At 37.9% G+C, this 26192-nt stretch overlaps 1 protein-coding gene across 1 annotated transcript in view; it reads right to left on the bottom strand.

The window, feature by feature from the left end:
* Positions 1-8396, bottom strand: part of COL5A2 (collagen type V alpha 2 chain) — a gene marked incomplete at its 5' end in the record, with an annotated part of 41304 nt that extends 32908 nt beyond the window's left edge. Inside the window, 7 exons of the mRNA XM_084289397.1 lie at positions 168-221; positions 933-986; positions 3901-3954; positions 5468-5521; positions 6141-6194; positions 6720-6764; positions 8334-8396. Of these exons, the coding sequence (XP_084145523.1) occupies positions 168-221; positions 933-986; positions 3901-3954; positions 5468-5521; positions 6141-6194; positions 6720-6764; positions 8334-8396 (378 nt within the window). The remainder of the gene's footprint in view (positions 1-167; positions 222-932; positions 987-3900; positions 3955-5467; positions 5522-6140; positions 6195-6719; positions 6765-8333) is intronic.
* Between the last annotated feature and the right edge of the window lie 17796 nt (positions 8397-26192).

Genomic DNA, 26192 nt, shown 5'->3' with positions numbered 1-26192 from the left:
CAAAAACAGGCAATTCCATATAGCCTCTCCAAGAAAAATGTAACTCCGTGCAAGTACCACTCATAGGAGAGGTTACAAAGCTTTGTTCTAAAGATCTATTACCTTTCACTATTTTGGCATTTCAGAAGCCATGCTTAAGTGTTTAGTTCCTTGAGTGATGGAAATACCTTTGCTCCAGCTGCTCCAATTTCACCTTTTGGACCGTCAAGTCCTTTCAATCCCTGTAAATGGAAAGATTATATTGGTATACACACACACACAAAACTTCTACTATTGTTAAAATAATTCGATGTTAAAGCCTTAAGAATGGACCTGAGGTGGCAAGAGCAAGAAAGAAGGGGGAAAAATAAAAAAACAGATGGAAAAGGGGGAAAAGTTTCTAAACTTTTTCTAAATGGAAACCATTTGTACAAGGTACATTTCCTTGGATTTAGTTTCCTTTTTAAAACAAGAGTTTAAAAAAAAAAATCCTAAAACAACAGGGATGAGGCTCTGAGCCATAGGAAACCTATTTATTCCTCCCTGAAGTAAAGTTCTGGCCAGAAAACTCAGTAATTTGTAATCAGTCCATCTTGCAAACATATCCACCTCTCGAGTTCCCCACCCTACCACAAGACTTGCCAACAAAGTGAGAGAACTGTCAGGTTTGTGCCTCCTGAAGCTTGGCAGGACTCACGCAGGCTTCTTCCAGATTCCCAGAACATTTGAAAATAAAGTGAAGACACAAGAATATAACACGGAGGTCAGCTTAGCTGGGAATAGCGCTGATTTTCTGCAAGGCCCTCTTTCTCTCTAATGGCAGTGTTTCTGCTGTGATTGGCAGGACTAACAGTGTAGTCAAATTCACCACAAATACAAACCAAGCTGAATGTCTTTGCACTGAAATTGTCTTGAAACGTTATGAATAAGGAGAGGGAAACCTTGTTTCTTACCCTGTGACCCTTAAGACCTGGAAGACCTGGAGCACCAGGAAAGCCTCGAGGCCCCTAAGTAGAAAAAAGGAGGAAAAACAAGAACAACAAAAGTAAAACACCGATTTCTGCAGATAATCCCAGTAATAATGTTGCTAACAGGGAACACAGTAGTAACATTAATAATGATATTCTTAATACTCCTTCAGCTTGGTGAATAATACAGCCAAATAGAGAATTTGAGAGGATCACAGATAATACAACATAACATCCTATGAAGCTAGACAATCCTCATGTTATATGCTTTTTCACTGATACCAAAAGTTTTATAGCTTACATTGGTGTATGCTCGAACATTAAATTTCAACAAAAGTAATGAAAAAAAAAAAACACAATGCTAGATCAAGTTTTGAAGCTTTATATGGAGAATCCTTAATTAAACAGAAGTCAAAAATCTTTTATCGTTTAACATAAAACAGAAACTGAAGCCAAACTGCTAACTGTACATGTTATATCAGAATATATCAGACAGATAGCATGACAAACAGCAATTAAAACATACCTAGCATTTAAACCAAAGTTGCCTTGATCTTTAATTTCTACCAAATTTCAGGATTTCTCTTTCAGGAAAGGTTAAGTAACGAAAGGGACTTTTTCACTTCAATGGCAGCTGGGCATTTCCACCTCCCCCAGCTCTCCACAGCTGTATGGACCTACAACTCATTCCTTGTCCATTTACAGGTTTTTGAAAGAATTTCTTATATTCATTCTTTTAATAAGCAAAAAACATGTACCAGAAGGAGCCTCTCAAACCTATCTAGGAAACCAACACCAGAGATTAACTTTCTCTGCTTTGAGAGGACTTCACTCCCTGTGTGGTCTCATTGCAACCAAGGGCACTTCAGTCATGATTTTCTATTCAAGAAAGCGCATCGGTATCTTGCTTAGTGAAAATAATAAAAACTGAGTGCCTCTCAACCAAAATTTTCAAAAATAGCATATTTCATGCATTTTGGAATACCGAAAACTCATAAAGATATATAATAGAAAATGAAGCACCATGAAGTAACTTTGAAAAAGAACATCTAAGACCTCAGCATGAGAGAAAAGCACTTTATATATGCTCAAGCTGTTTCCTTGTTAGCATTAAGAAATATAAGAAAGGGCTTTGTTACAAAGGTCTTTCCCATAGTCAATTATGTGGATAATATCTGATCACAAGGTTCAGTTGGAAATTACTCCAGAATCTACAGATTCCTAAAGGACAAATTACTTCATAAAGGTATGAATTTTCTGAAACGAGTAGGCTGGATTGCTTGAAGTTACTTATACTCAGTGAGTTTCAGTGAAGGACAATCTCTGTCATTGTACAAAGCCTAGCATGTAAATTTGAAATTGTACAAATTATGCTTCTTTAGACAGAATAGAGCCCATAAAAACAATTTATTCGAGCTGTGCTCAAGCAGGGGTATATGTATATCATCTTATACAACTAGGGCAATCAAATGAAGCACACATATGGGACAAGTCCCATAAGCAGGCAAATCCTGCCCAAGAGGAAATACTCATCAGACATACCTGTAGAAGTCTATGAGGCTTGTCATTGATCAAGGCATTACACACTTCTCTGACATACCATCTGTGTAATCAATGCTGTTCTATCTGATATTGTGCAATTGCAGCAAACTCTTAGTTGATTTTTGTGGGTGTGCAGTAAAAATACCTCTTTCCTTCATTCAAAAGTCTTTTGATTTTAAAGAGAACACAAATCCTATTCTCTAGTAGCTTGTCATTGTAGAAAGAACCTGCAAATCTGTTAAACTAGATTTATCATGAGCAAAGGGAGAAATACTGTCTGAAGTTACTAGCTAAAAATTCCCAGTGCTTCAGTCCTTCAGGATGCTTTTACTATACCCTACTCTCCACAGTATCCTCGGTTGAGTGCACATGTTATTATGTTCTCTCAAATCAACTTTTCCCAAGATTTTATTAGAGGCTTTAAATGCAGATGATGTTCAATAGCATGCACTATTCTAAAAACATATGAAGTGAAGATGATTTTATTGAGCAAAAATAAAACAGCTTGATCTGAACAGAACACTCTGCAGACTACATTAGCCTCAAGCAGCTTACAAAACACTGTCTTTGTGTTTTATAAAAGCTTTGGAGGGAAGCTTAGGAAAAAATGCTGCCTCATTAAAAGATCATTTCTTTCTCTCTCTAAGAGCTCATATCTCCCGTTGCTAACAAAATTACCAGGCAAAAGCTGTATGCTTGAAAGAAAAGGAGGCAGCTTAAGAGATGATGTGTATCAAGTGGCTTCCGTTCTGAGATGTATCTGTCCCCTTTTTGGCCACACTACAGCTCCCTTCAAGGTGCAGAAATGGGACAAACAAAAGCAGAATTCATAATATGAACCAAAATTCTATGTGATGATAATGACATTTTAGACATAACTGCTTTCTCTTATTTCTAAAGTTAACCGTTATGAGTACCCTCTGCACTATAAATACATGTACCTACTATTTGGAAATCCTTTAATCGCATTTTCATACTGAAAATAAATTTTATTTATAGTTACAATACCATTCCTTCTTTCCCTGTCCCTCAGACTGACTGTTTGAAAGATAGACACTGCCACCGTAACCTGACATCACTTTATATTCTCTCAGCACTGTTTGCTGAGAGACTGTGAATGACTATGTGAAATACTGGGAACTGTACAACTTGCATGCACTGTCATCTGTTTTATGCATATTTCATCTATGAAATAGTTGAAACATGCACCTATAAAACAACTCTCAACATTAACACAAGGGCCATTGAATCGCTTATTTGTTTTTTAGGTATTACACTGATCAGGATCATTAGAGTTAGCTGACACAAGTACTTCAGAAACTGAAAGGGCAAGCTTTGCACTTACTGTTAAAACAGATACCGGTGACACAATTATTATTATTTACTAAAATGTAAATAATTATGTTCTTACTGGAGATCCTGGGAATCCAGGCTCACCAGATTGTCCTGGTCTACCGGGTTCACCCTAAGGAAAAAAAAAAAAAAAAAAAAGAACATATGAAAATAGCAAATATAGTAAATAAAATTATCTTACCATTTTCTATTCAAACAAATAATGATATTCAAATGTCCTATGTCAGCACATCAGTATTATAAATTTTCTCTTTACTGTAACAATGTCAATGACATAAATCAAATGCACACTTGACTAACAATGTGCATTAGGCATGTTAATTTAAAAAATGTATTGAACAAAGAATTGTGGAAACTGAAGATTGAGTCCAAAATGCCTCTCAGCATCACAAGGTGGCGCTGCAATGTGGTTTTCCTGGGAATTAACCGGGCAAACTTTTGCCATCACTTTGCTGACAAATTAATTTAAATTTAATTACAAGCAGCAATCTAAAACCGTTTGCATTATAGCTCATTACTTCTACTCAAAATCTGTTTTAAAATGGGTATAATTCAATTCTAAGTCAGTAACTATTTTCTCCATGATGCAATAGGAAATAAAATGTGGTAGAACTAAACAAGCATATTTTAAGAACTATTCAAAGTCCTCCACAGCCACAACCAAATATTCCTTTATGTGAATCAGTTAATTCAAATTCTTCCAGAACACTGGACTGCAGGAATATGAAAGGCTTCAGAAAAACAGTTTCTGGACAGAGACACAGTAAATCACATCACAGATGCAATTAAAGTGCCCCATACAAACATAAATGGAAATGGAGCAAGTTCTTCAAGTAGTATTGAGATTTAGTTTCAGTGCATTGAGAATTGAGAATAAACTGTTTCCAAAGATTCTTATGACTTCTTGTACAGTTTACAGGAAAGCAAAGATTACAGAAACTATGGTGATTTCTACATTAAACCATCTGGCTCCTTCAGGTTTCATCTCACATCTCAGTAACAATTTACAACTCAGATAGATTTAACATGCTTTGCAAACAAAGAATATATGTCTAATGGAAAAATCTTAGGTTACTGTTGTGCATTACATATATATTTATGTATATCTGTGTATTATACATGTAATATAAATATACATGTATACATAGTCATAAAATCAGTTATGGATATAATAAACTATTAAGTTTTTATATAGTAAAATTTTATGGTCCTGATCTGGGTAAATGTTATCATTACAGTTGTTCTAGCTCATCACGTGATCCCAAAGAGAGGAGGTGCTGCAAATTGCTCCCTAGTAACTGCTGCATACAGTCAAGCGTGTATCAAGGTTGATTTCAAGATAGATATCTTAACTGAAGAACTGGCTGAGGCAAGAAACAATAAAAACACAGTGTTTAAACCACAGGTATCATGGTAACATGTAACGAGAAGAAAGGATATTCTGGAAAATATCCATTCCTACGGTTATTGTTATAATACTGCAATAATGAGAAGTATGATTACAAAGAAAAGGAAGTAGAAAAGAGTAGCTGTGACAGGCACATCTGCTGGTTAGTCATTGTCTCAAAGAAGCCAATATTTGTTTTATTAAAAATAGAACAAGAAAAGAAGAATAACAAACTTACATCTTCACCAGGTTTGCCTGGAGGTCCTTCTGGACCGCGAGAACCAACTGGACCCTAAGGAATAAATATATTTGTTGAGAAGTCAGTTTAGACATCACTAAAATCGCTCCGTCTGAAAGTCTTGCTTTACAAAAATAAGTGTAGAGAAAGGATGACTTTATGCCAAAACATGCTTGTTAAATACTGTGGTGCTCTTTCTAACCACCCTGTCCCTAAGAAACCAGCATTAAGTTATATAAGAATGGAGGATGGATTCTTCAGGAGAAAAAATAAATAAATAAAAAACAGTTGTTTTTATTCCCATATTGTCTCTCACTTTTACCTTTGGTCATTATATCAATTCCCAAAATAAAGAGAATATTTTAATCTTCCTTTGTGTGATAGAAACACCTAGTAGCTATAGTGTTAGTGCTTAATCATCCTCAGGCCTGTGGTGGCAAAGTAATAATGATTGCTTATAATAATCATAATTATCATTCAGATACAAAACAATTCAAATTCACTGATACATGGCAATATGCTTTGAACCCCTCAACTCTTGACTAAGTAGTAGTTAATTGATAGCTTTGCTTGAGACAACATGAAGAAAAAAAAAATAAACTTCTAAAATAAGGAGGTATAATAAACAGTTTACTATTTTATTGTAGAAGTGTTTGTGTTTATTTTGCCTTACCATAGGTCCTGGATCTCCAGGTTCACCAGGTGGGCCTGTGGGGCCAGCACCGCCCTAAAATTAGTGACATAAGTACAATTAAAAATTCCAAAAAGCAAACATGAAAGGATGTAAATTAAAATCCACGATCAGGAAAACAACAGATCATGGAACAATCTGGATTCTAATTCTGAAGCAATTCACTCTGCAAGCCAAGTGGAAGGTAGATGCTAAGATCCAAAGCTTGAGGGATAAGTCATCAGCCATACTTAAAACCCACTGTAAACTAACACCATCCTAATACTTAAAACACCTGAACAGACACCATTTTCATTACTGTTTACTCATTAAAAGATGTGTGTTGGATTTAAACTTTTTTAAGTGTCTAATTAATTGTTCTTTCCAAGTTAAGTTCTGTCTATAGAGTACATCTGGAACAGAGTTCGAGAGCAGTATATTTAGGTTCACATCTAGATGAAGATGCATTCAGCCATTCTTGAAGAAAGACACGGCTCAGAGCTGAGTTCTACATATACAAGTCACTATGTGATTTGTCTTTTTTGGCCAATTATCTTAAATCCCACAATATGAAACACTTACTTGTTTTCCTTGGAGACCTTGAGGACCTCTTGGACCCACGGGACCCTATCAAAACCATAAATAGTTACACACTGAAAATCACGCTTCCCTAAGTAATGTTCATTCTGCACTGACAGCAAAAATTTCCTTATAATGCATAACTGTATTGAAAAAAACGTAAGACTACAGGTACAGTTGGAGAGAAGAGTCTCCCCTTGAATTGAACGTCATTACTTAGATTAATCTAATAATGGAATTAATGTCAAAATAAACTCATACGGCTGTTCTTGGCCATGAGCAGGAACAAGCAGCAATGGAAGGATGCATTTTCATGAACCACACAAAATACCAGAACAGCTTCCAAGTGGTTGATGTTTGTTACAGAAAATTCTCCTTTACATTTTCATGGTATTTTTAGAAAAATCTCATGCTTCATTGTAACTTGTACTATGAAGTAAAAATAATCCTGAAAGTAATGTTTTTCCTTCTAGCAACACAAAAAAAATATATAGCGGGCAATAACTTGCATTTTGACAGAGGTCATCTTTAACACACAGTTCATTCATTTTTACAAATTACATTTACATTGTATTTACATTGCATTTTAAATTTACATTGCATTTTAAATCCTTTTTGCAAACCAAATGCTAAAGAATTACTCATAGGCCATTTAAAAGTTCTAATTAAGAATAAAACCAAAACGCAGGGGATCAGCTGAATGACAGTCAGTTACTGAATTTTACTGAGAACCTTTCAAAGAGTGTTAAAACCGTTCAAAGTTTACTGGTGGGGACTTGGATGGATAAGACACAGGTAGGAAAACTCATGGACAATGCAATTATTGAAGGACAATTTCCTCGAGAAAGAATGCTAAAAAATATAGGGGGGAAAGGTTAAAAAAAAATCTAACAGTATCTTCACAACATGGTAAATACACGTAGTACACATAGTAAAAAGTAAAAACTTAAAAATTAACCAAAAGGGTTCGGACAGAGACAGCTTAGTGTGGCAAAATGTTTTTCACAGATGGTAAAAATATATATATGTTCCATGTTACCACTGTTCTTACTACACTAAAAGTGAAGGGCATATCTAAACAGTGAGAGATTTCAATCATAAAACTGGACTCATTGGATAAAGAGAATGTCCGTCTTAAAATAATAAGCTCACAGATGGTTTCAGAAATACTCTTTTAAATTGCTACCAAAAATAACTATCTTTGATGTCACAACATGAAAAAGAGCCTTCAAAGTTACATATTTGTTTGTTCTGCTTTGCATTATACCTGGTGCTCTGCAGTTCCTCTGCAGTGACTCAAGAAATGAGAAAATCTAAAGGTTTTTTGTTTGCTTTGTTGTGTTTTGTTTGTTTGTTTTTCCATACCTAATTGGTAATAGCTGCTGTATTTCAGGAGGAGAGACAAAAAGGAGGGACAAAAAGCTTTCACTATAACCAAAGAACCTTTTTTCATTGTTTTCAGATACTATGCAAAACTACACAAGAAAATTCTGTATATTCAGGTTCTAGATAGTTAGACAGTTCAGGACTATTAGGAAGTTGAGGAGAATTCTTTTGGTTTTTGTATATGCGCTTCACTTCAGATTTTTCTACAGTACAGGGCTAATCTGGTCTTACCACTGCACCAGGCATCAGTCCCATCTGACTACCAAGTCCAGATTTTTCATCCAGTCCTGCCATCTGAGCTGCAAACGGCTGAAAAAAATATGATGGGTGATTTTAGGCGTCGGTCACATTGATGATTCACAAGGCAAAATTCTATGCAACTCTTCATTACTTACATTAGCTTTGCAGCACTAACAAGTAAATTCTTGTTTCAATCAGTAAAATAAAAGTCTTCTTTCCTATACATTTGACGTGGTCTAAAGAATCAAAAAACAGTCAAATGCATCATGTTGTCTGCTTACTATTCTGACTCTACACCCACTTTAATAATAAATGAACATGAAGATGACCTAGATAGAGGAAAGCTTCCCAAGAAAATAATTAGATTTCTTTCACTGCCCTCCAATATGAATCACACCTTAGCTTCACCTGCAATATTATTTCATTTCTTCTAAGACTGATTTGTTTTCACTTACTGTGCTTCAAGTTTAGAAACATCTGAAGTTAAATGAAAATGTAGCCAATTTTATGATTGCATATCAGTATTTTGACTGTGCTGCCCTTAACCAGCAAAGTTGAAGGCCACTGCTGTTCATTCATGATAATTTGCAGCGACAAATGAGTTAGAGCAAAGAGAACTCTCAGACATCCTTCCATTTTCGTGCTTGCAGATGTAGTTGAAATCAACAGTTTTATTTTGTTTGGTTCAGAGACAGTTCCTCGCTCATGGCAGGTCAGAGCTTAAAATGTCTGAGAACAACCTACAGCACATATGGATATTCAGGTCTTCTGCAATTCATCTCCAAACACACCTTCTTAAAGACTGGAGATTGCCTAACTTCAGAAACAGAAATATAAACCAAAAGTGCCTTAAATTTCTGGCCAGACCTAGTCTTCCATATTTTTTGTTGAAATTCATGAAGGATGGTGGTCTATCACCCATCCTGGTTCTTCTGCAGTTCTCTGTGCTGAAGAGATTTGGAAAGAGATTTTCAGTGATGTTGCAGGAACAATGGAGGTAGAAATCAAAACAGCTACCTTCCAAACAGAAACAAACATTTAACTGAATATACTTCAGAAATTCAGATATGTATTTCATTATCAATCATTAGTCTTCCACAGAATTTTTTGGGGAAAAAAAATAAATTAGCCTTGGAGAATACATTTTCCAAATCTAGGGCTGGTTAACATGGCTTTCCACAGATAATTTCTGACTTAATCATCCAAGTGGTGGTGTGATTAATTTCAGTAAGAAATAGACTTGACCGCATTTTAAATGCTCCACTGATTATTTCCTGAAATATAATCCATCTTTTTTTCTTCTTCTTCCGTATTCCTGATTTAGTTTATCAGTTTCCATGAACCCTTGAATTTAATAGAACCCTACTTAGATTTGGGCACCTTGGCTTTTCTAATTGTTAAAATACATTGTAAGAGGTGTGTCCTTTCAGAGCTTTTCAGCGTGTTCCAATTTTCAGTGAAACTTGCATTGCTGCTAGCCACTGCCCCTCATTACTGAGAGGCAGGAATGACGAACATAGTTTTCTGTATTTGCTGAAGCATAGAGAAGTTATTCTGTTACATGTGAACTTATCCAGACACTCACTCCACTTTCTATCAAACCAATTGAAAAACTTACCCTGCTTAGTCCGTCTGGTCCTGGGTGGGTAGGATGTCCGGGAGGACCAGGGTCACCAGGCTGGCCAGGGATACCAGGTTCCCCATCAATCCCTTGAGGACCACGAGGACCCTAGAAAGAAAATGATAAATGCAGAGTGTGCACAGGTATTCAGGAGTAGCCTTGTAAATGGCAAATGGTATCATCTGTGATAAATCTAAATTTGCAAAGAAAGATCTTCCAAAAAAAAAAACATCCATCAACATATATTCTTACTTTCAGATCAGAAGCACTGACTAAAATGAGTTATGAATCCAGCACACGAGTAAATTGGAGCAATTTCTCTCAAAGGCTATTCTAGAAACTTAGGCTTCCTATAACTTCATATTCGAGTATACTATTCCTGATAAACTGCTGTGTGTTATATAGAACAACAAAAATTTATTTATAAAATACAGATAGCTCAAATTAGTGCACATACATAAAACACACACAGAGAATTCCAGCAAGACTGATTTCTGCAGCCTCTTGACATCACAAATGGTTTAGCTCATACTATTCCTAAATTCCCAACACTTACACTGCCAAAAATGCAGAGTAACTCCCTTGGTGTTGATGTTATCTCTAATTAGTGTTTGCAGAATAGGTTAGGAGGCTATCCCATTGCTCCCATTTTTATTGTTCACTTTTGATTCCTAAATTGCATTCATCCTATGAATGCAGTTTTGTCAGAACAAAAATTAAATACAGAAGCAGCTAATAAGACATTAATGGAACAAAATCAATAGCAGTATGGCCAATACGTATATACTTCAATCATAAGTATGGATTTCAAATTAATTGTCACACTTGCTTCCTTCAGTTGGAAGAAAAATGCTGGAAAAGAGTGAGGAAAAAAAAAAAAAACTGTATAACAAGCTCTTCTACCTTAAGAATCCTTACACAGAAAACTTTGGAAGCCTGGCTCAATGACTCATCTTTACAAACACAATCAGACAGATTGCTTGTATTTCCATGAGATGAGGCATATATTTCCATGCAGTCTGCAACAAATTTCAGTGGAACTTAGGGTCTGAACTAGTATGGTTTGAACTAGCACAGTGTGCACTTTAAAGAAAAAGCGTTCTTTGGGAAAGAGCTACATTGGCATAGCACTGACAATAGGGTTCCTGGAAACTCTCAGAAAACAAGCTAATTTTTCCCTATTATTTCTCAATATGTCTTTATGACCTGAATTTCTATATGCCTGGTAATCAGAGGACAATTTTTTCGTATCAAATACACATACACATATACTTGCAGAACATAAGTTGTAAATAGATGCTATTCTGAAACTCACATGCAGATTGTTGCATGTTGGATGGGAACAGTAGGTTCTTTCAGAAAACTGTATTATCTAGTATTTCTATCAAAAATAAGTATACACTGCCAAACTTAAAAGTGTACAATGTCTGAAGGAGGAAAACTTTAAGTTTTCTTTCCTTTATTCTCAGCACAAAAGGAAAACACAGCTACACATTACAGAAAAAAACAGATTTGCCTAAAAGAATTCATCAGACTTCCATAAAATAACTAGTGATTTTTCAGTATCCAAACTGAGATGTATTAACAAGATCTGATTTAGAAAAGTGATATTCTTTTTAGTTCTGTCTTAGAAAAGGAACTACTTTTTTAGTTACCAATCCTGCTTCAAGAGCAACACTGCAACCACCCCTATCTCAAAACCCCAAAAGTCCCTGAAATGCTTGTTTGTATTTATAGCTGGTAACTAACTGATGGTATGTAAGAAAATTGTATTATATTTTAATAAAATAATTATTATAATTAATAATATATATGAATTTATATGCATATTAAAAACCTTTCGTTTTCTTCCACCAGCTCACAGTAGTGAGGTTTAATATATTAAAAACCTAGCACAAGCCACAAGGTGGCATCCTTTAAACATGTATTCAGGATCATGACAGTTTAATAATTCTGGCCCATTGCTGCTGCTGGTCAGGAGACATTAGTACAGATTTTGCCTGTAATGGAATAAAAGGAAATGCAATTCACAGTAGAGCACTTTGAAACTACTATCTATTTTACTGCTACTTCAATTACAATCTAGTATAAAAGCATGCTGAAACAAAATGCACTGATGGTTCTGCGCATGCTCAAGATTATTTTCTGTCTTCAAAGGATTAGTTGTAATTGCAAGTAATTGCATCACACTCTAAAACTCCCCCTCCCCAGATGTATTTTGTAAATGCAAACACACTCTAGCCTTGGTGTTTCTCTCTCAGTGTTATGCTAACAAAGAATTTGAAGAATATTACATGCTAATAGTCCTGAATTCATGAATTCTGCACTAGCAGGCACTCCCTGTCTAAAGTACTACTCTTTGCTTTTTTAGACACACAAGGTCTCACCAAAACCTTTGACATTATGTTTTCAAAGAAGCTGACTGGTTCCTAATGCCTTGATATCCCTTTAAAGCACTATTAATAATCCATGTCAAAGCAACTCAAAACTATTCACAGCCTTTTGATATTTTAAGTGTTTCTAGCCACCACTCTGTAAAGACATACAAGGAACTCATGGCACAGGACCAGAAATTTAGTGTCTCATTGATAAACTTGCACTCTGGGAAGATGCTTCAGATATCTCTGCAAACACAGTCGAGGTTCCTCTGCAAATGCCAAGGTTTCACAATTACTCCAAGAATTCTTTTATGTATCTTGATAGCTATTCATCAAAGGTCTTAAGGTGATCCAGAGAGGAGCAGTGGCTTGGCATCCAAATCAGAGGCTACACACTTATTCCTTGCCTTTAGAAGCACTATCATTACCATCTATGGACAACAGACATCCACTGGAGGAACAGCAAAAAAGAGTTGATTTTAGACCTATGCCTAAAAAGCAGCTCTGTTATTCAAGCAAAATATGCTAAGTATTGGCTTGCTCTCTCCTGAGGGATAGGAAAATATCTACATAGAAATTACAATGATACTATTCTTTAAAACCTGCTAAAAACAGCTTCTGCATTTTGCCCTAGCTTTTTCAACAGGAACGTGTCGTCTTTGGTATTTTCAGCACTCCCTTTTGGCCTTTCTGTGGTTCTCCACATGCAGACGCTGAAATTCCCTTATGAAGTCTGTATTTCCACTGAGCAATCTTGATTATATTATTCACCAGCATACCAACATATGTAGTCACATATTAACTCCTGCTAACTTCCTGAGCTTTGTCTTTTCTGAAATACTCTGATCCACAAAGTCCACACAGCTGCTGATACACAACAGAAACCAGCAAAAAAAAATCAGCAAGTTCTTAAAACAGAGGAAGATGATGTTCTAGATTTGTTTTTGTTGTTGTTGTTGTTGCTTTTGTCTTTTAAATACTGGAAAAAAAAAATGTACTCCCAGACGCTGCTTCAAGTAACTGTTGAAAAACTATGGCTTTTAGTGGAAATACTGCTAAGCTTCTATCAGTTATTTCAGAACATCCAGAGATGGTGAGATATAAACATTTTTTCTGTTTGTTAGTTAATTCTTGGAAGATATGAGGAAAGCTCTGGTAACTCTCAAAGACATGGAGAAAGTTCAAAGCCATCTAACCTCTTAAGGTTACTCCAGAGCTTAATTTTAAAAATATTTAATAACTTACAGGTCTTCCCTTAGGTCCTCGTTCTCCTCGTGGTCCTTGTGAACCTGGAGGTCCCTAAAAGAAAGTTTGGAAATATTGAACGCCTCTTAAAGTAGCTAATGACTTATAAAGCTTTGAAGATATGAAACAACATGCTTATTTGAAACTTAATTTTTGGTATTTTTTTTCTCCACATGATCATAAAGGAAACAGCTATGACCACTGAATATTCAGTTATCTCTTCTCAAATGCACGTTGCCTGAATGGAACAGAACCAGGATTTAGAGATCTACAAAATGGTTTCATATCTCACATGCTCTACAGCTTAATTTAGCACGGGTTTTCTGAGTGCTGAAGTCTATAAATAGTGAGTTGCACAGGTCTGAGACACCCTTCCTGCTAGTCCAGAACTGCTCTCTGCTTAGTCGCAGCTGGAGAGCATACTGCATCTCCTCCTACTCCTTTTAGAAAAGTATTCCCCAGCGACAACCTTGCTCAAAGGTCCTCAGACATGCATGTTCTACAGGCACACATCCGTTTGCTTAGGGCATTGGCTGACCTGACACTAGTACAAAATCCCAGAATTGTGAAACCTCCTCAAATTCAGCAGTCTGGCAGACAATGCCCCCTATCACACGCATGGAAAATTCTTCCTTCACATCATTCTCACAACACAAAACAGAAGTGGCAGAAAGTGGAGAATGATATTATCAGAGAAACAGAAGTTCAGAAAATACTCACTGCAGGTCCTGGGCGGCCTCGTATTCCTGAAACCTAAAGAAGGCAATAGAAATTAAAGTTACCACACAATGTTATGCCTATAACAAAGTATCATTGTTATTCTATACAAAGGAGAAAAAAAGAAAAAAGAAAAAGAAAAAAAAAAAAAAAAAAGGAGATAAATAAGTGAATGACAATGATTTAGTCTCAATTATTTACCTAGCCTTTTGTTTCCACACTTTAAAGCAGGAATGGTTAGGCATTGTAACAGGCTGCTCAGGGAGTTGGTGGAGTTGCCATCCCTGGAGGTGTTTAAAACATATGTGGGTATGGCACTTAGGGTCCTGGTTTAGCATTGGACTTTAGCAAGTTTTTGAGTGTTAGATGATGGTTGAAGTTGACAATATTATGGGTCTTTTCCAACATAAATGATTCCATAATTCCAGAAATGTACAACAATAAAGGTAGAAAGGGAGAATTTATATTGTTTTCCTTAATGTTTCTACTCTTTCCAAACACTAATATACCACCATACCTCCACAGAATTTAACTATAAAGATTATGACACTTTTAACTCTAAGATTCTTTTCCCAAAATGCAAATGACAGGCATTTCCAATGTCCCGTATGTGACTCAGGGTAATTCATTCCACACCTTTCACTACCAGCTTGTACATTTGTATTGCATTTCTTTAATAGCTGCAATTCTGTCTTAAGCACTGAAATGTACACTTCTGGGGGGTGTAGATAAATGAAGAAAAAATGGACTCACAGGTGGCACTATTCCAGGTTCTCCTTTTTGCCCCTGTAGGAAAAGGATGCAAAATCATCAGATGGCAGAAAACAAGTGAAATTAACAGTAGGTTTCACCAATGTAATTCCTGTGACTGAGACAAATGCAGAGATTTTTCTAAGGATACAACTGTGACTAAATTAAAGTCCCTGCAATAGTTAAGCCACACTATTTTAATGAGTACAGACACTGATTAAATGAAGGCTATAAATTAACTGAGTTTCTCTAACTGCACAATATGCTGGATGAAAAAAAGATACACAGTAAGAAATTACCATCATTTTTTTTAAGTAGTAGAAAACATGCTGCCGCTCTGTTATGGGATGATTTGATTCAGTTGAAATGCAAAACCCACAGCAGCATTCAGATGCCATTTCTTCAAGACATTAAATGAGAATTCATAACATGGACATACAAAACCTGCATGTCCACCTGCAGTGTAGGAACAGAATACAAAGCAAAGTTGCATGGCCTCAGAATGAAGGGGATTGCATTCAGCAATTGACTTTTCTCTGTGCTGAATGTGTTCACAATGATTACACATTAAATAAAACAACTCGATTTAGACCTACTGGTGGTAACCATTTTATTAAGAGAAAATGAGGGCTTTGTAAACACACAAAATTTCCTGCCTCATTTAGCAAGTAGTGAGCTGGTCACAGTCCATTTATTTCCACAAACTACCTCTCCATAGAGAGATGCTCAGTTTTAAGGAGAGTATATACTTGATAACCTAAAATTAATTTCAATTACTTCTTGAGGCTGCTTACCATCTCAGAAACTCATTTATCAGAATGCATTTTAATTTCTCCTATAAGAATAGATCTTCTCCACATTTAATTGCACACCGTAAGCTGTGATGCCCGTGGAAGCGTGGCTCTGTGCAGAAACACACCGTTGCAGTCCTTTGGCAGTGCCAGGACCACGCGTCTCCATCCTACACTCAAACATACCCAGCGCCTACAGAGCTGTCTGTTGGAGGGGACCTGCATGAGCCCTCAGGTATCAGCTGCCAATGTTTTACTTAGCGGTGCCTCAAACATAGTCGTGATGCAATGCAAGCTGCCTGGGGCACCCTGAACTAATTCCACAGTGAAAGCACAAAGGGTGTCAAAAAAAATTACCATTTTTAACAGTGGTTTCATACCTTTAAATATGGCTGAGTATTTTTAAGATATTTGGGCAATCATCTAGTGATTTAGACAAAGCCCAATTTATTCATGGCCAAGTATATAAAATTAAATACATCCGCAAATGTAAGAAAAACAAAGTTATTCTTAAAAACATGATTTAGCTCAAAGAGCGGTGTAAAACATCTTGAAAAGCTTGAACTTGGAGGTATAACTTTGTGATGGAGCTCATCACATCAGTGCCCTGGGATACCGGTAAGGCAGAACAGATCTGGGGTATGTTTGCCTACCAGTAGAAATTGTAATATAGGTTCCTGCAATTACATTTGGTGCAGCGATAAGCAAGATGGGCTGCAAAGCTGATGTACCAGCCTTGCACGATACCTCAGGGGCTGCTCTGCCCTATATACAGTAGTGCAACAGCTATCTTGTGGCTGTTGCCTGAATTACGTGTAGTTTAAAGCCAACCCCAGGGTGTCTAGACAAGATGCAGTAATGCCTTGCACCTGAATATAATACATACCTCCTGCACAAAGTGTCAGCAAATACAGCAGGAATATTTAAAGAGTGGCTGTGCTACCTAGTGCACACCAGGCAGCAAAAAGTTTCAGCAAAGCCAAGATGAAAGTTTTAGGACTTTGACTTCTAATAAAATGGTGGTTCCCTTCCATCATTTTGTGGCACTGCCTGATATGAAACAACCAAACTACTTAAACTGGAATTCCTTTGATGCAGACAGCAGGGATTTTCAGTCAGGGGATTCTCTATATTAAGACTAGGATTTTTTGCCTGCATCCATGAAGATTTGCTTCTTCCCATCTTGAGGAAGAACAAGAGAAAAAGAATTAATTGCTTTTACAAGAGTTTATATTTATTTACTGTAAAGTGCTCCAAGGTGACGCAAGAGATTTTTTAACAGTTGTAATCTGTTTAAAAATAAGTAAACAAATAAAGGAAGTCTTACCTTTCTTCCTCTACCTATTAAAAGGGATAAAAAAAAAAAAAAAAAAGAGAAACAATTAATGTTTTTACTCCAAGAGACAAAGAGACAGACATGATAACAGTTGAGTGAAGGTGTTACAACTAGAACCATCCAGATCCTGGATGCACAGAGACCTGGAGAAGGTCCCAGAGATATACATCCTCCCTCCATCATGTGTGAGGAACCAAAAAGGTCTCAGTGATGTCCCTGACCCTCAGCCATTTTCAGCGTTGCAAAGGTAAGAAGCAGCACTTCAGGAATGCAGAACGTCCTGTGAGGAACTCTCAGAAGCTTTTAGCACTGGCTGAATGGTTGGCAGTCAAGTCAAACAAAGTTTTATTACAGATCTGCACACAAGCAATGCTGACGGATCCACAACATACAACACAGTGTTTTTCAAAAGACAGAGCTGACTGGAGGGTCTTTGACTTTTTATTTGGTTAAAATTTTACAATATCACACATGCCTGAATTCAGAGCCACATAGCCACACTCCTATCCACAAAGATCCTTCAGAGGAATATTTTATTAATACGTTGAATAACAGTAAGGAATTCTGGAATGTTTCCATACTGCTCTTATATCTTATGGGTGTATCTGTTGGCCTTGGCCTAATGCCTCCCAAAACACAGCAGGAGGCACCCCGTCTGTTTATTAATGCTTGCCACATCTTGCTCCATTGCTCAATTACACAAGTCCCTACCATGCACTCTTCGTTACTATTTCGTTCTATACTAAGTTAATCAACAGTCATTATACCTCCTAAAAAAATAAATAAATGCTTTAATTGTCGTATAAAGAATAGTTCAGATAATGCAATGCACTGTATTCATGAATATTAATTGCACGTTAAGAGATTTTCTCTTAGGACAATATTTGGAGGGATTTACTTCATCCAAGTCTCTCCCAGAATTAAAAATGGACTGGAAAAGACATTATCTTGAAGGTATATCACAGAAAGTGTGCAAGCAGGAAGTTAAGAATACTTTATACTACTTTCTTTTTCTGATGTCTCACGAGAGAACTGTGTGTTCGTGTTTCACCTTGGGGAAACGCTTTATAGTGCTTACATTTCACCACTTACGTATAAGATTTACATTGATTCAACTATTGGAGAGGCCTGGAATTGAGCTTTCTATCAAAGAATGCCCTATTTTATTATGTCTTAGCATATTCATCTTTCAGTTCCAGATGAACCACAAAAAGAACCCAGAAAGCAATCTCCTTGAAATATCAAGATGGAATTCAGCTCAACCTCATAGCTGTAAAGCCTTTGGGCTTAATCACATTCATAGTCAGAAGAAAACTGTTTCCAGAGCCAGCTCAGGTGCAAACCAAGACAGAAAACAGCTGCCAAGTATTTACTCTCTTCAGACTTAAACTTTCACTATGGAAATGCTATTAGAAACTTCAGTATCGTGAGGTTCCTACTCCTTTGGGCTGATTTTAGAGAACTTTAACCTCACCACCAACCTTCCTGCGTATTCAGACTTGAAACGGGGAACAGATCTAGATTTAATCAGGGTCTCCCTATCCCATTTGGAACCACAGCAGAGCAAATCTCATTCTCAAAGCCAGCCTGACTGGTTCTCCTTTCAACAAAAAGTGAACTGGAAAGCAATCTTACCAATGCCGTTGTCAAAATCTCGTGTCGTATGGGGACACACAGGACAGCACTCCCCTGGGGGCACCTGTGGGTTCTCACACTCCAGCACATCTTGACACTGGATTTCATCGCAAAGAATAGCTCCGTTGTCACAGACGCAAATCTGGCAAGGCGATGGCTTCCAAATATCCCGGTTCAGGTACATCTGGCCATTCTGAGTGCAGGCAATTTCTTCACCGTCTTCTCCTGGAAAAAAGGCTGAGGATATATAAAACATTTTCCAACTGTGAAATCAAAGGAGTATTAGGATGAGGAAAGAGCAGGTCTGGAGATGAAAAGCAGCACCACATACATGGAGAAAACAGTCTACCAGCATAGCTGAAGTTAATGGCTTTTAAATACCAGTCATCTTAAATGTCTTTCTTATTTTACCACCTTATTCCTCAGACAAGGAGAAGTAAAATGGAGTCATTGTGAAGAAGCACAACCCCACCACAAGGTCTCAAAAGCGTATTGCCTTAGGAGTATCTGTATACAATAGATTGTCTACGTGGCCATTTACATCAGTGCAGCATCTACTGACTATATGAATGTCCTATCTGTGTATGTATTTCTCACGTTTGTATGGAGCTCATCCTATTTTACTAAAGTTATGCATCTTTTTTACCCTAATCCATGTGCTTTATAGCAAATTGTCTTTCTTTCTTGCCTTAGTATTGTCACCTTTATTTATTTTTCTTGAATTCCATTAATTCCATTTAGAAATCCATTCAATGTCGTTTTCCAGTCTACTGTCACCAAGACAGAACGACTTCCCTAGGTTGAATTCTCTCTCTCTCTCTTTTATTGTTTGTTTGGTTTTTTTTTGTTAATGTTCTGAGAGAACTTAACGTTTTAAAAATTTCCCTGTTTGAGGGGGAACATGACTGTCCCTTTAGCTATTGTTCTATCCATAGTTAAGTCCATGCCTTTGTTTTCTTCCTACTGTGTAAGCAAACAGTCCAAATATCTGTAGTTGTTGTTTGGGTTGGTTTTGGTTTTTGGGGGGCTGAAGGGAGAGCCGTTGGTTTTTTTGTTTGTGTTTTGTTTTGTTTTGTTTTTTGTTTGTTTGGTTTTTTTAATAATGAAGTAACAACCTCCTCCTAAAAATAAAATACAATTTTAAAATAAAATACACTTAAAAAAAAATTCTTTGGCTGTCCAACATTTTTAAAAATGCCCTATCAACAGAAAAGAGACTTTTTCACTTTGGCCCAATGAATACTTCATCCTCTAAAGCTCCACACAACACAAGCTCCCGCAGTAGGAACGAACTGTCCTCAGACAGTCCCCAGGCAATGAGTCCCAAACCTGCAACCCAAAAACCCCAGTGCCAAGATTCCCTCCTCAGAGCCATAGGCAGCAGAGCTCTCACACCCAGCCTCCTGTGCTCCAAACAACTCTCCTGACCTTGGGATACCGTGGCAAGGATTCATCTTATCCTGGGTGGCAACTCCAGCTGACCACAGAAACCCTTCTATCAAAAATGTCTTTGGAACTGGAACAATCTGGTTAAAACCACGGGCTGAAGTTTCCCAAACGGCTCTAATTTTGAACCAAAGTAAGACTAGGAACAGAGGTAGCTCTACATACATATTCTGGGTGCATCCCAGTAGTCAAAGATCACAATCAGCATTTTTTAAGAAAAGCTGTTATTAGCATAACAATTAACAGCACCAAGCACAAGGTCAGCTTCACTGTTCTATGCATTTCTGCCCTAACTTGAACCAGATGTAAACAGAAAATCACAAAGCAATAAACAGGAACAGATTTAGGATTTCAGCTTTGTGCCTTAACTCAAGTCCCGTTACTCCATCAATGTCAAAGCTCAGAGAAACGGAGCAGATGTGTCATTAACTGTTGCCTGCCATCATCAGCTTCTGCAGCTTCCCAACAGAAACTGAAATCCAAATGTATACCAGGTCATCTCCTCTTCAACTGGTTCATCACGTACACTGACAAAACGACTCGAAGGGGTGCCACAGAAGCTTGGGAGGAAATGTTTTCAGTGTGAAGTAAAGACATCGACCAAGTGTGGTGCACAGCCCATTTAGGATACTGTGAGAATCACTTTCCAAACTGCAGAACGCATTTTGAAAAGCACTCTTCTCACTTCTCCCTTGTGTGCATGACATAACGTGCTGTCTGACATATTTAGCCTTTTTCCCCCAGATGTCTGGCATATGGTCTGTGTCTTCCTTAACGTAGCACCAGTAGAACTCGCTGTGCTGTTCCAGAGCTGCAGTTTGCATAAATGAAATTTCTGAGTTACCGAGCCCAAAGTCAGCCTTCTGTCACGGCTTCAAATAAACCACACAGCAACTGCTTTGGCAAATCGGAGCTGCGCCAGGTGGTGACTGGCTTCTGCCGGAGCCCTGCTCGGCGGCTGGGGAAGGGACGGGCAGGCAAAGGGAGGGGGCAAACCAGCACATACTCACTTCTGGAAATATTTTAAGAAGTCTGGCTTCCTCTCAGATTGCAGATACACTGATAACTTTCAAAGAAAAGCAAACATTTTTTTTTTTATTTCAAATCTTTTTTACCACATTTGCTGTCTCTAGTTTTCCTTTAGGCTGTGACTGTGCTACACTAAGAGTAACCTGCAGAGAGCAGCTCCTACACCTCCAACTCATCCCACGAGCACCTTTTAATGTTTCACCGTCAGACCTGAGCTGTGGGCTCGTTATTCATCCATACCCAGACCAGCAGAAAAGCAGCAAAGGAAATTGTACTACTCTGTTTCTTCCCTGCCTTGGAAATCAACAAGTTTTTTAATTATAGAGACCGAGTCACTAAGTATTTGTTTCACATGTTCTTTCTACCTCTGCAGTTGTAACACAAGATGCTGAATGACTCCAGAAGCAGCTTTGGAAATTGTTAATGTAGCAAAATGATCTGGTAGTCAATTAACCAACTCCTTTCTCACCAACAAGTACAACTATTACCGCTATTGAACCTGAGGACAGAATTCACAGGGTCACCAATCCGTTTGAGTCAGGGAAAATGAGTCTCAGAGCAGCCTGCAAACACAAAAGGCAAGGTACAAAAAATACCCTAGGAAATATTTAAAGACATTCATTTGTGTGCTTGTACAAAAGGACCTTTCAGAAAGAAGTTTTCAATGAAATGCACCATGACTATAATGTGATTTTTTTTCTGTTATACATTAATCTGTTGGAATATCATTTTGGCATGAAAGAACTGTTCAACCAGAAGTCCAAAGTCAGCCGCAGCTGATATATCAAATCATCATGTTCAGAGACCAAGTATCAACTCTTTGCAAGTAGAAATCACGTCATGCACTGACATACCCAGGCCCAGCTCTGACAACACTGAAGTTGTACAAATTACTGAGGAAAATAAATAAATAAATAAATAAATAAATAAATAAATAAATAAACAAACAAACAAACAAATAAATAAATAAATACCTCCCAGCCACTAGATGGCTGTCAAAGCCCATCGGTCACACGAGCAAAGCCCAAAGGCGTCCAGCAAAGGCGTGCAAGCCACACCCTGCTTTGGGCATTTTTGCTGAGCTTGGTTTCTTTGCAAGCAAATATCCATGTTAATTCCCCTCCTCAACGAGCCAAGGACACGATGAATGTTTTAAGAGAGAGCATACGAAACCACTGAAATCTTGCACTAGCAGATGTGCACCATGGTGCAAGTGCACCCGGAGATCCACCACTTGCTCGCTTTTATGGCACACGTTGCCTGGTGAGCAGAGCTTGGCCAGCAGGCTGCTCTTCCAAGGGCTGACACAGGGGAGAGAAATGGAAATCAGAGAGTAAAGTGGGAGAAAATGGGTCTTGTTGTTTTTATAGATAGGGAAAAGAGAAGGATTCAACAGCAAAGCAGCTCCATTTCATTTCACTTTTACTCGCTCAAGCAATGCCATAATTAAAGGAGTGTAAATGCTGGTGGACCTCCAGAGGCAGAGAACACAGCCTAACAGAGCCAGAAGAGATGACGGCTGGTCCTTAAAGCTCCGGCTGCCAGTGTTATGCTTTCTTTCTGCCAAGAGGGACTTCTTGATGCATATTCTACACAAAGTCCACTACTTTTTTACATTGTTTAACATAAAAAGTCTAGAACAGAAAAGGAAATATTACAGAATGAGAAAGACTGGAGAGAAAAGAGCTTCTGCAGGTAGCTTCTCATCTTTGTAGCCTGATTCTAGACTGTGGAAAGTATATGGAAATACAAGATTGCAGTAAAATACTTAGTGTTTAAGTTAAAACAAACAAAACATAACCCTGCAAGAAAACTCTAGCATATGAAAAGCTGAATTTCAAGTTATGCATTACAATCTAATCCTGCTGACTCATAAAGCAGAGGTGCAGAAGAAAATCAAAGTGAAGGACAGTACATGCAAACAGCCATTTTGCAGATGTACCATTGTGCATGTGGACAGAGTGCCAAGAGATGGACAAGAGTAGCTTGGTGTTAACAATGCTTGATTGCCAGCCTGCTACAATATTAACACAGAGCTTGATCCAGTTCTCATTAAATCAATGGGAAAAAAAGAACTCCTATTTGCTCCTATAGAAATCACACTGCCTGTAGAGATTTTATCTTTTGATAACTTTTGCATTTGTTCCATAGAAAGGATTCTTCTTAATAGTGATTAGCACGGACAGCTTTCAGAGGAAGTAATTTGTAGCTACATGTATGAGGAGGAACCTGGAATCCCTTAGCAATTATAATAATAAAATAATTCAGTATTCTCTTTATGTTTGACTGGCATTATCAAATCAAATTTGTGTTCAGATGTCTCCATTCAAGATGTGTCATGCTTCTCAATGACCTAGAAGTAATAGCAACAGCACAAGGATGCACTTACATGCAAATAACAGCAATCTCTTAGAAAAGCTCACCAGTACCAAGGTCTTTCACACACTGTTAATCCACTAAGTGTTACAGATGAATGTCCTCTCCGTGTCTTGAAAGGCAGTTAAATTCCCCTACACAGTCAAGCCAGTAAGTTAGGAATGAGACATACAGACCCCTCAGGAGTCTAGCACAGAGGATTTATTCATTATAGGACCCTGAGGTCCCATGAGGTGCACTGTGACATCTGTGTCCCCAGGCACATCTGGTTCCTGCTTAAACACCTTACCGGATAACTTGCAAAATTCATATGAAATAAACATTTGAGAAGCATCCTACAGATTAAAGAAGTCCAGTGGTCTCAGTTCATCATGAGATTTCAAGGTGATTGTTTACTCAATCATCTAGAGACGGAGCTGAAGCCCTTGTGCCATGTTTGAGAATAATAATAAAAGACCCAGGGTGTATTCCTAAATAACACAGGTAATTTTTAAATGTGTATTTTAGGAATGGAAAATTACAGAGACTCAACTGTTTTTCTTGCAGAGTCCACTACCATAACATTAAGTACGAATAAATACTGCCAAGTACCAAGATGTAAGTCAGCTCCCAAGCAGGGACTTAATGAACTGCTGAAATTGCTACAGCAGTTAACCAGAGCCTTACTGAAGACATGCACTGTGCAGCTGGCCAGCTGTTCTGGCTGGCACCACGGAGAGGGTGTCACCCCCCAAGGTTTGTCAACCAAGAAAACCTAAACTCCAAGCTCTGAAGAGCAGTCTGGAAGCAAAAATCAATGATAAACCAATATATGTTGAGTCGGGAGAAGAGAGAGACTCCCAGGTAAAGGCCTCTTTGAGTGCGATCTGGCTATTGGTTTCGTCTCTTACAGAAAATTTTGCCAAAATAAATAATTCTGTTTTCCATCTCAGCACTGTGATTCGAGATTTGGATGAATGGGGAAAGCTGAAAAGCAAGAACCATTCTTAGGATATTGCTAGACTCCTCTGAGTGAATTTTAACTTGATATTCTAATATAACTGATTCCTCACATTTCCTTAACCAGATGGGAGCAATACTACCCCACATTTGGCTTGTTGGTCCAGATTTCCCCTCACTCACAGGTTCATATAGTTATGGCTCAACCAGTAAGAGCAATAGTTTTGCTCTTTTTTTTTTTTTTTTTTTTTAATGGAAATAGTTAATTTCCAAAACACGACAATCAAGAACAATATTTTAATTACAAGGTCCAACACGTGCTGGGTATGAAGGCAGAATATACTGGGAGCCCTTCTGGTAAACAGGATTTCTCTTGATGCTCCCACAGCGTTATCCACTGTTTCTTACACTGCTCAATTCATTAAGAGTATCTGATGCTGTTGTATCTGCATATTGACTTCATCATTCCTGAGATAATTAATAAACAAGGCAGCCTTTCTAAAGACCCCGTCTTATCCTATGGACAGGGCAGTGCACTGTAAAAATTGGTCATGTTGGTCTTTTTCTGTGGGTAACCTTACAGCCTTGGGTCTGTACGTAGCAGAAAAGCATTTGGTTTTACTAACTCACTCGAGTCATCCTGTAAATAAGGACAGGTGTATAAAAATGTCTTTATTTTTCTCTGTTGTTACTTTGGTTCAGAAGTAGAATGGCTGCTCAAATTCCTTGGTAGGAGAAAAGGTTGAAGAGGGAGCTGAAGAGCCTGGCCTGCAGCAGTGCTCATACAAATAGCCCCTGATGACAACAAGCAAGCCTCAAGCATACAGTGGGAAATGGAATTACTTCCAAATGGCTGAGGCTGCACACAGATAGTTACGGGGAGGCGTTCGGGGCATGCCTGAGAAAACACCGTAGCAGATTTCGGCACTTGGAGGAAATAGTTAAAAGCTCAAGTCCGTAACGGGGGGCCTGGTTTCTGCTGAAGCCCGTGCTGCCACAAGCATGGTTCCAGTCCGTGGAAGCACAGTAGGGCCAGGGCTCAGCACTGCTGAATTTTCACAAGTCCTGCAATATAGGCATTGTCTTTAAAATTAAAACAGAGTTAAAACTGTGAGGCTGAATGCTTTGGCTTTGTTTTTGAAGCAATCACACTCTGACAGAGGGAATTCTGGCCAACCTGCTGCTGCAGATCTTATCAGGATGTAAGGAACTGTGCCTAATGTCTAAAATAGTAACACTTTAAAATGAAAATGTAATATTCTCTGACTGTCTACTCTGGCACACTGTTTTGGAATCTGTGAGGGCTTCATTTGGGTCTTTCCAAAGTCCAATCTTAGACTGCTATGCACCAGTAAAAAAAAAAAAAAAAAAAAAAAAAAAAGATGTGTTTTGGCTGTGAAGAAACTTGTATCAGCAAGATGCAGTTTCCACACTCACAGGACATTTGGATTCCTGTGATAAATCTGTAAGTGCATCACAAGCAGCCCTCCTGGTCGTCACCTGGCCAGAAACTGACTGCCCAGGTGATGGGGTGAGATTGCGCTGCATCAGCTCCCGGAGAACCATTTCTGAAAGCACAAAGGGAGC

This window comes from Netta rufina (genome assembly GCF_964035555.1).
Source record: "Netta rufina genome assembly, chromosome: 6".
NCBI classification, from domain to species: Eukaryota; Metazoa; Chordata; class Aves; order Anseriformes; family Anatidae; genus Netta; species Netta rufina.
This window is presented reverse-complemented; position numbering and strand designations above follow the sequence as displayed.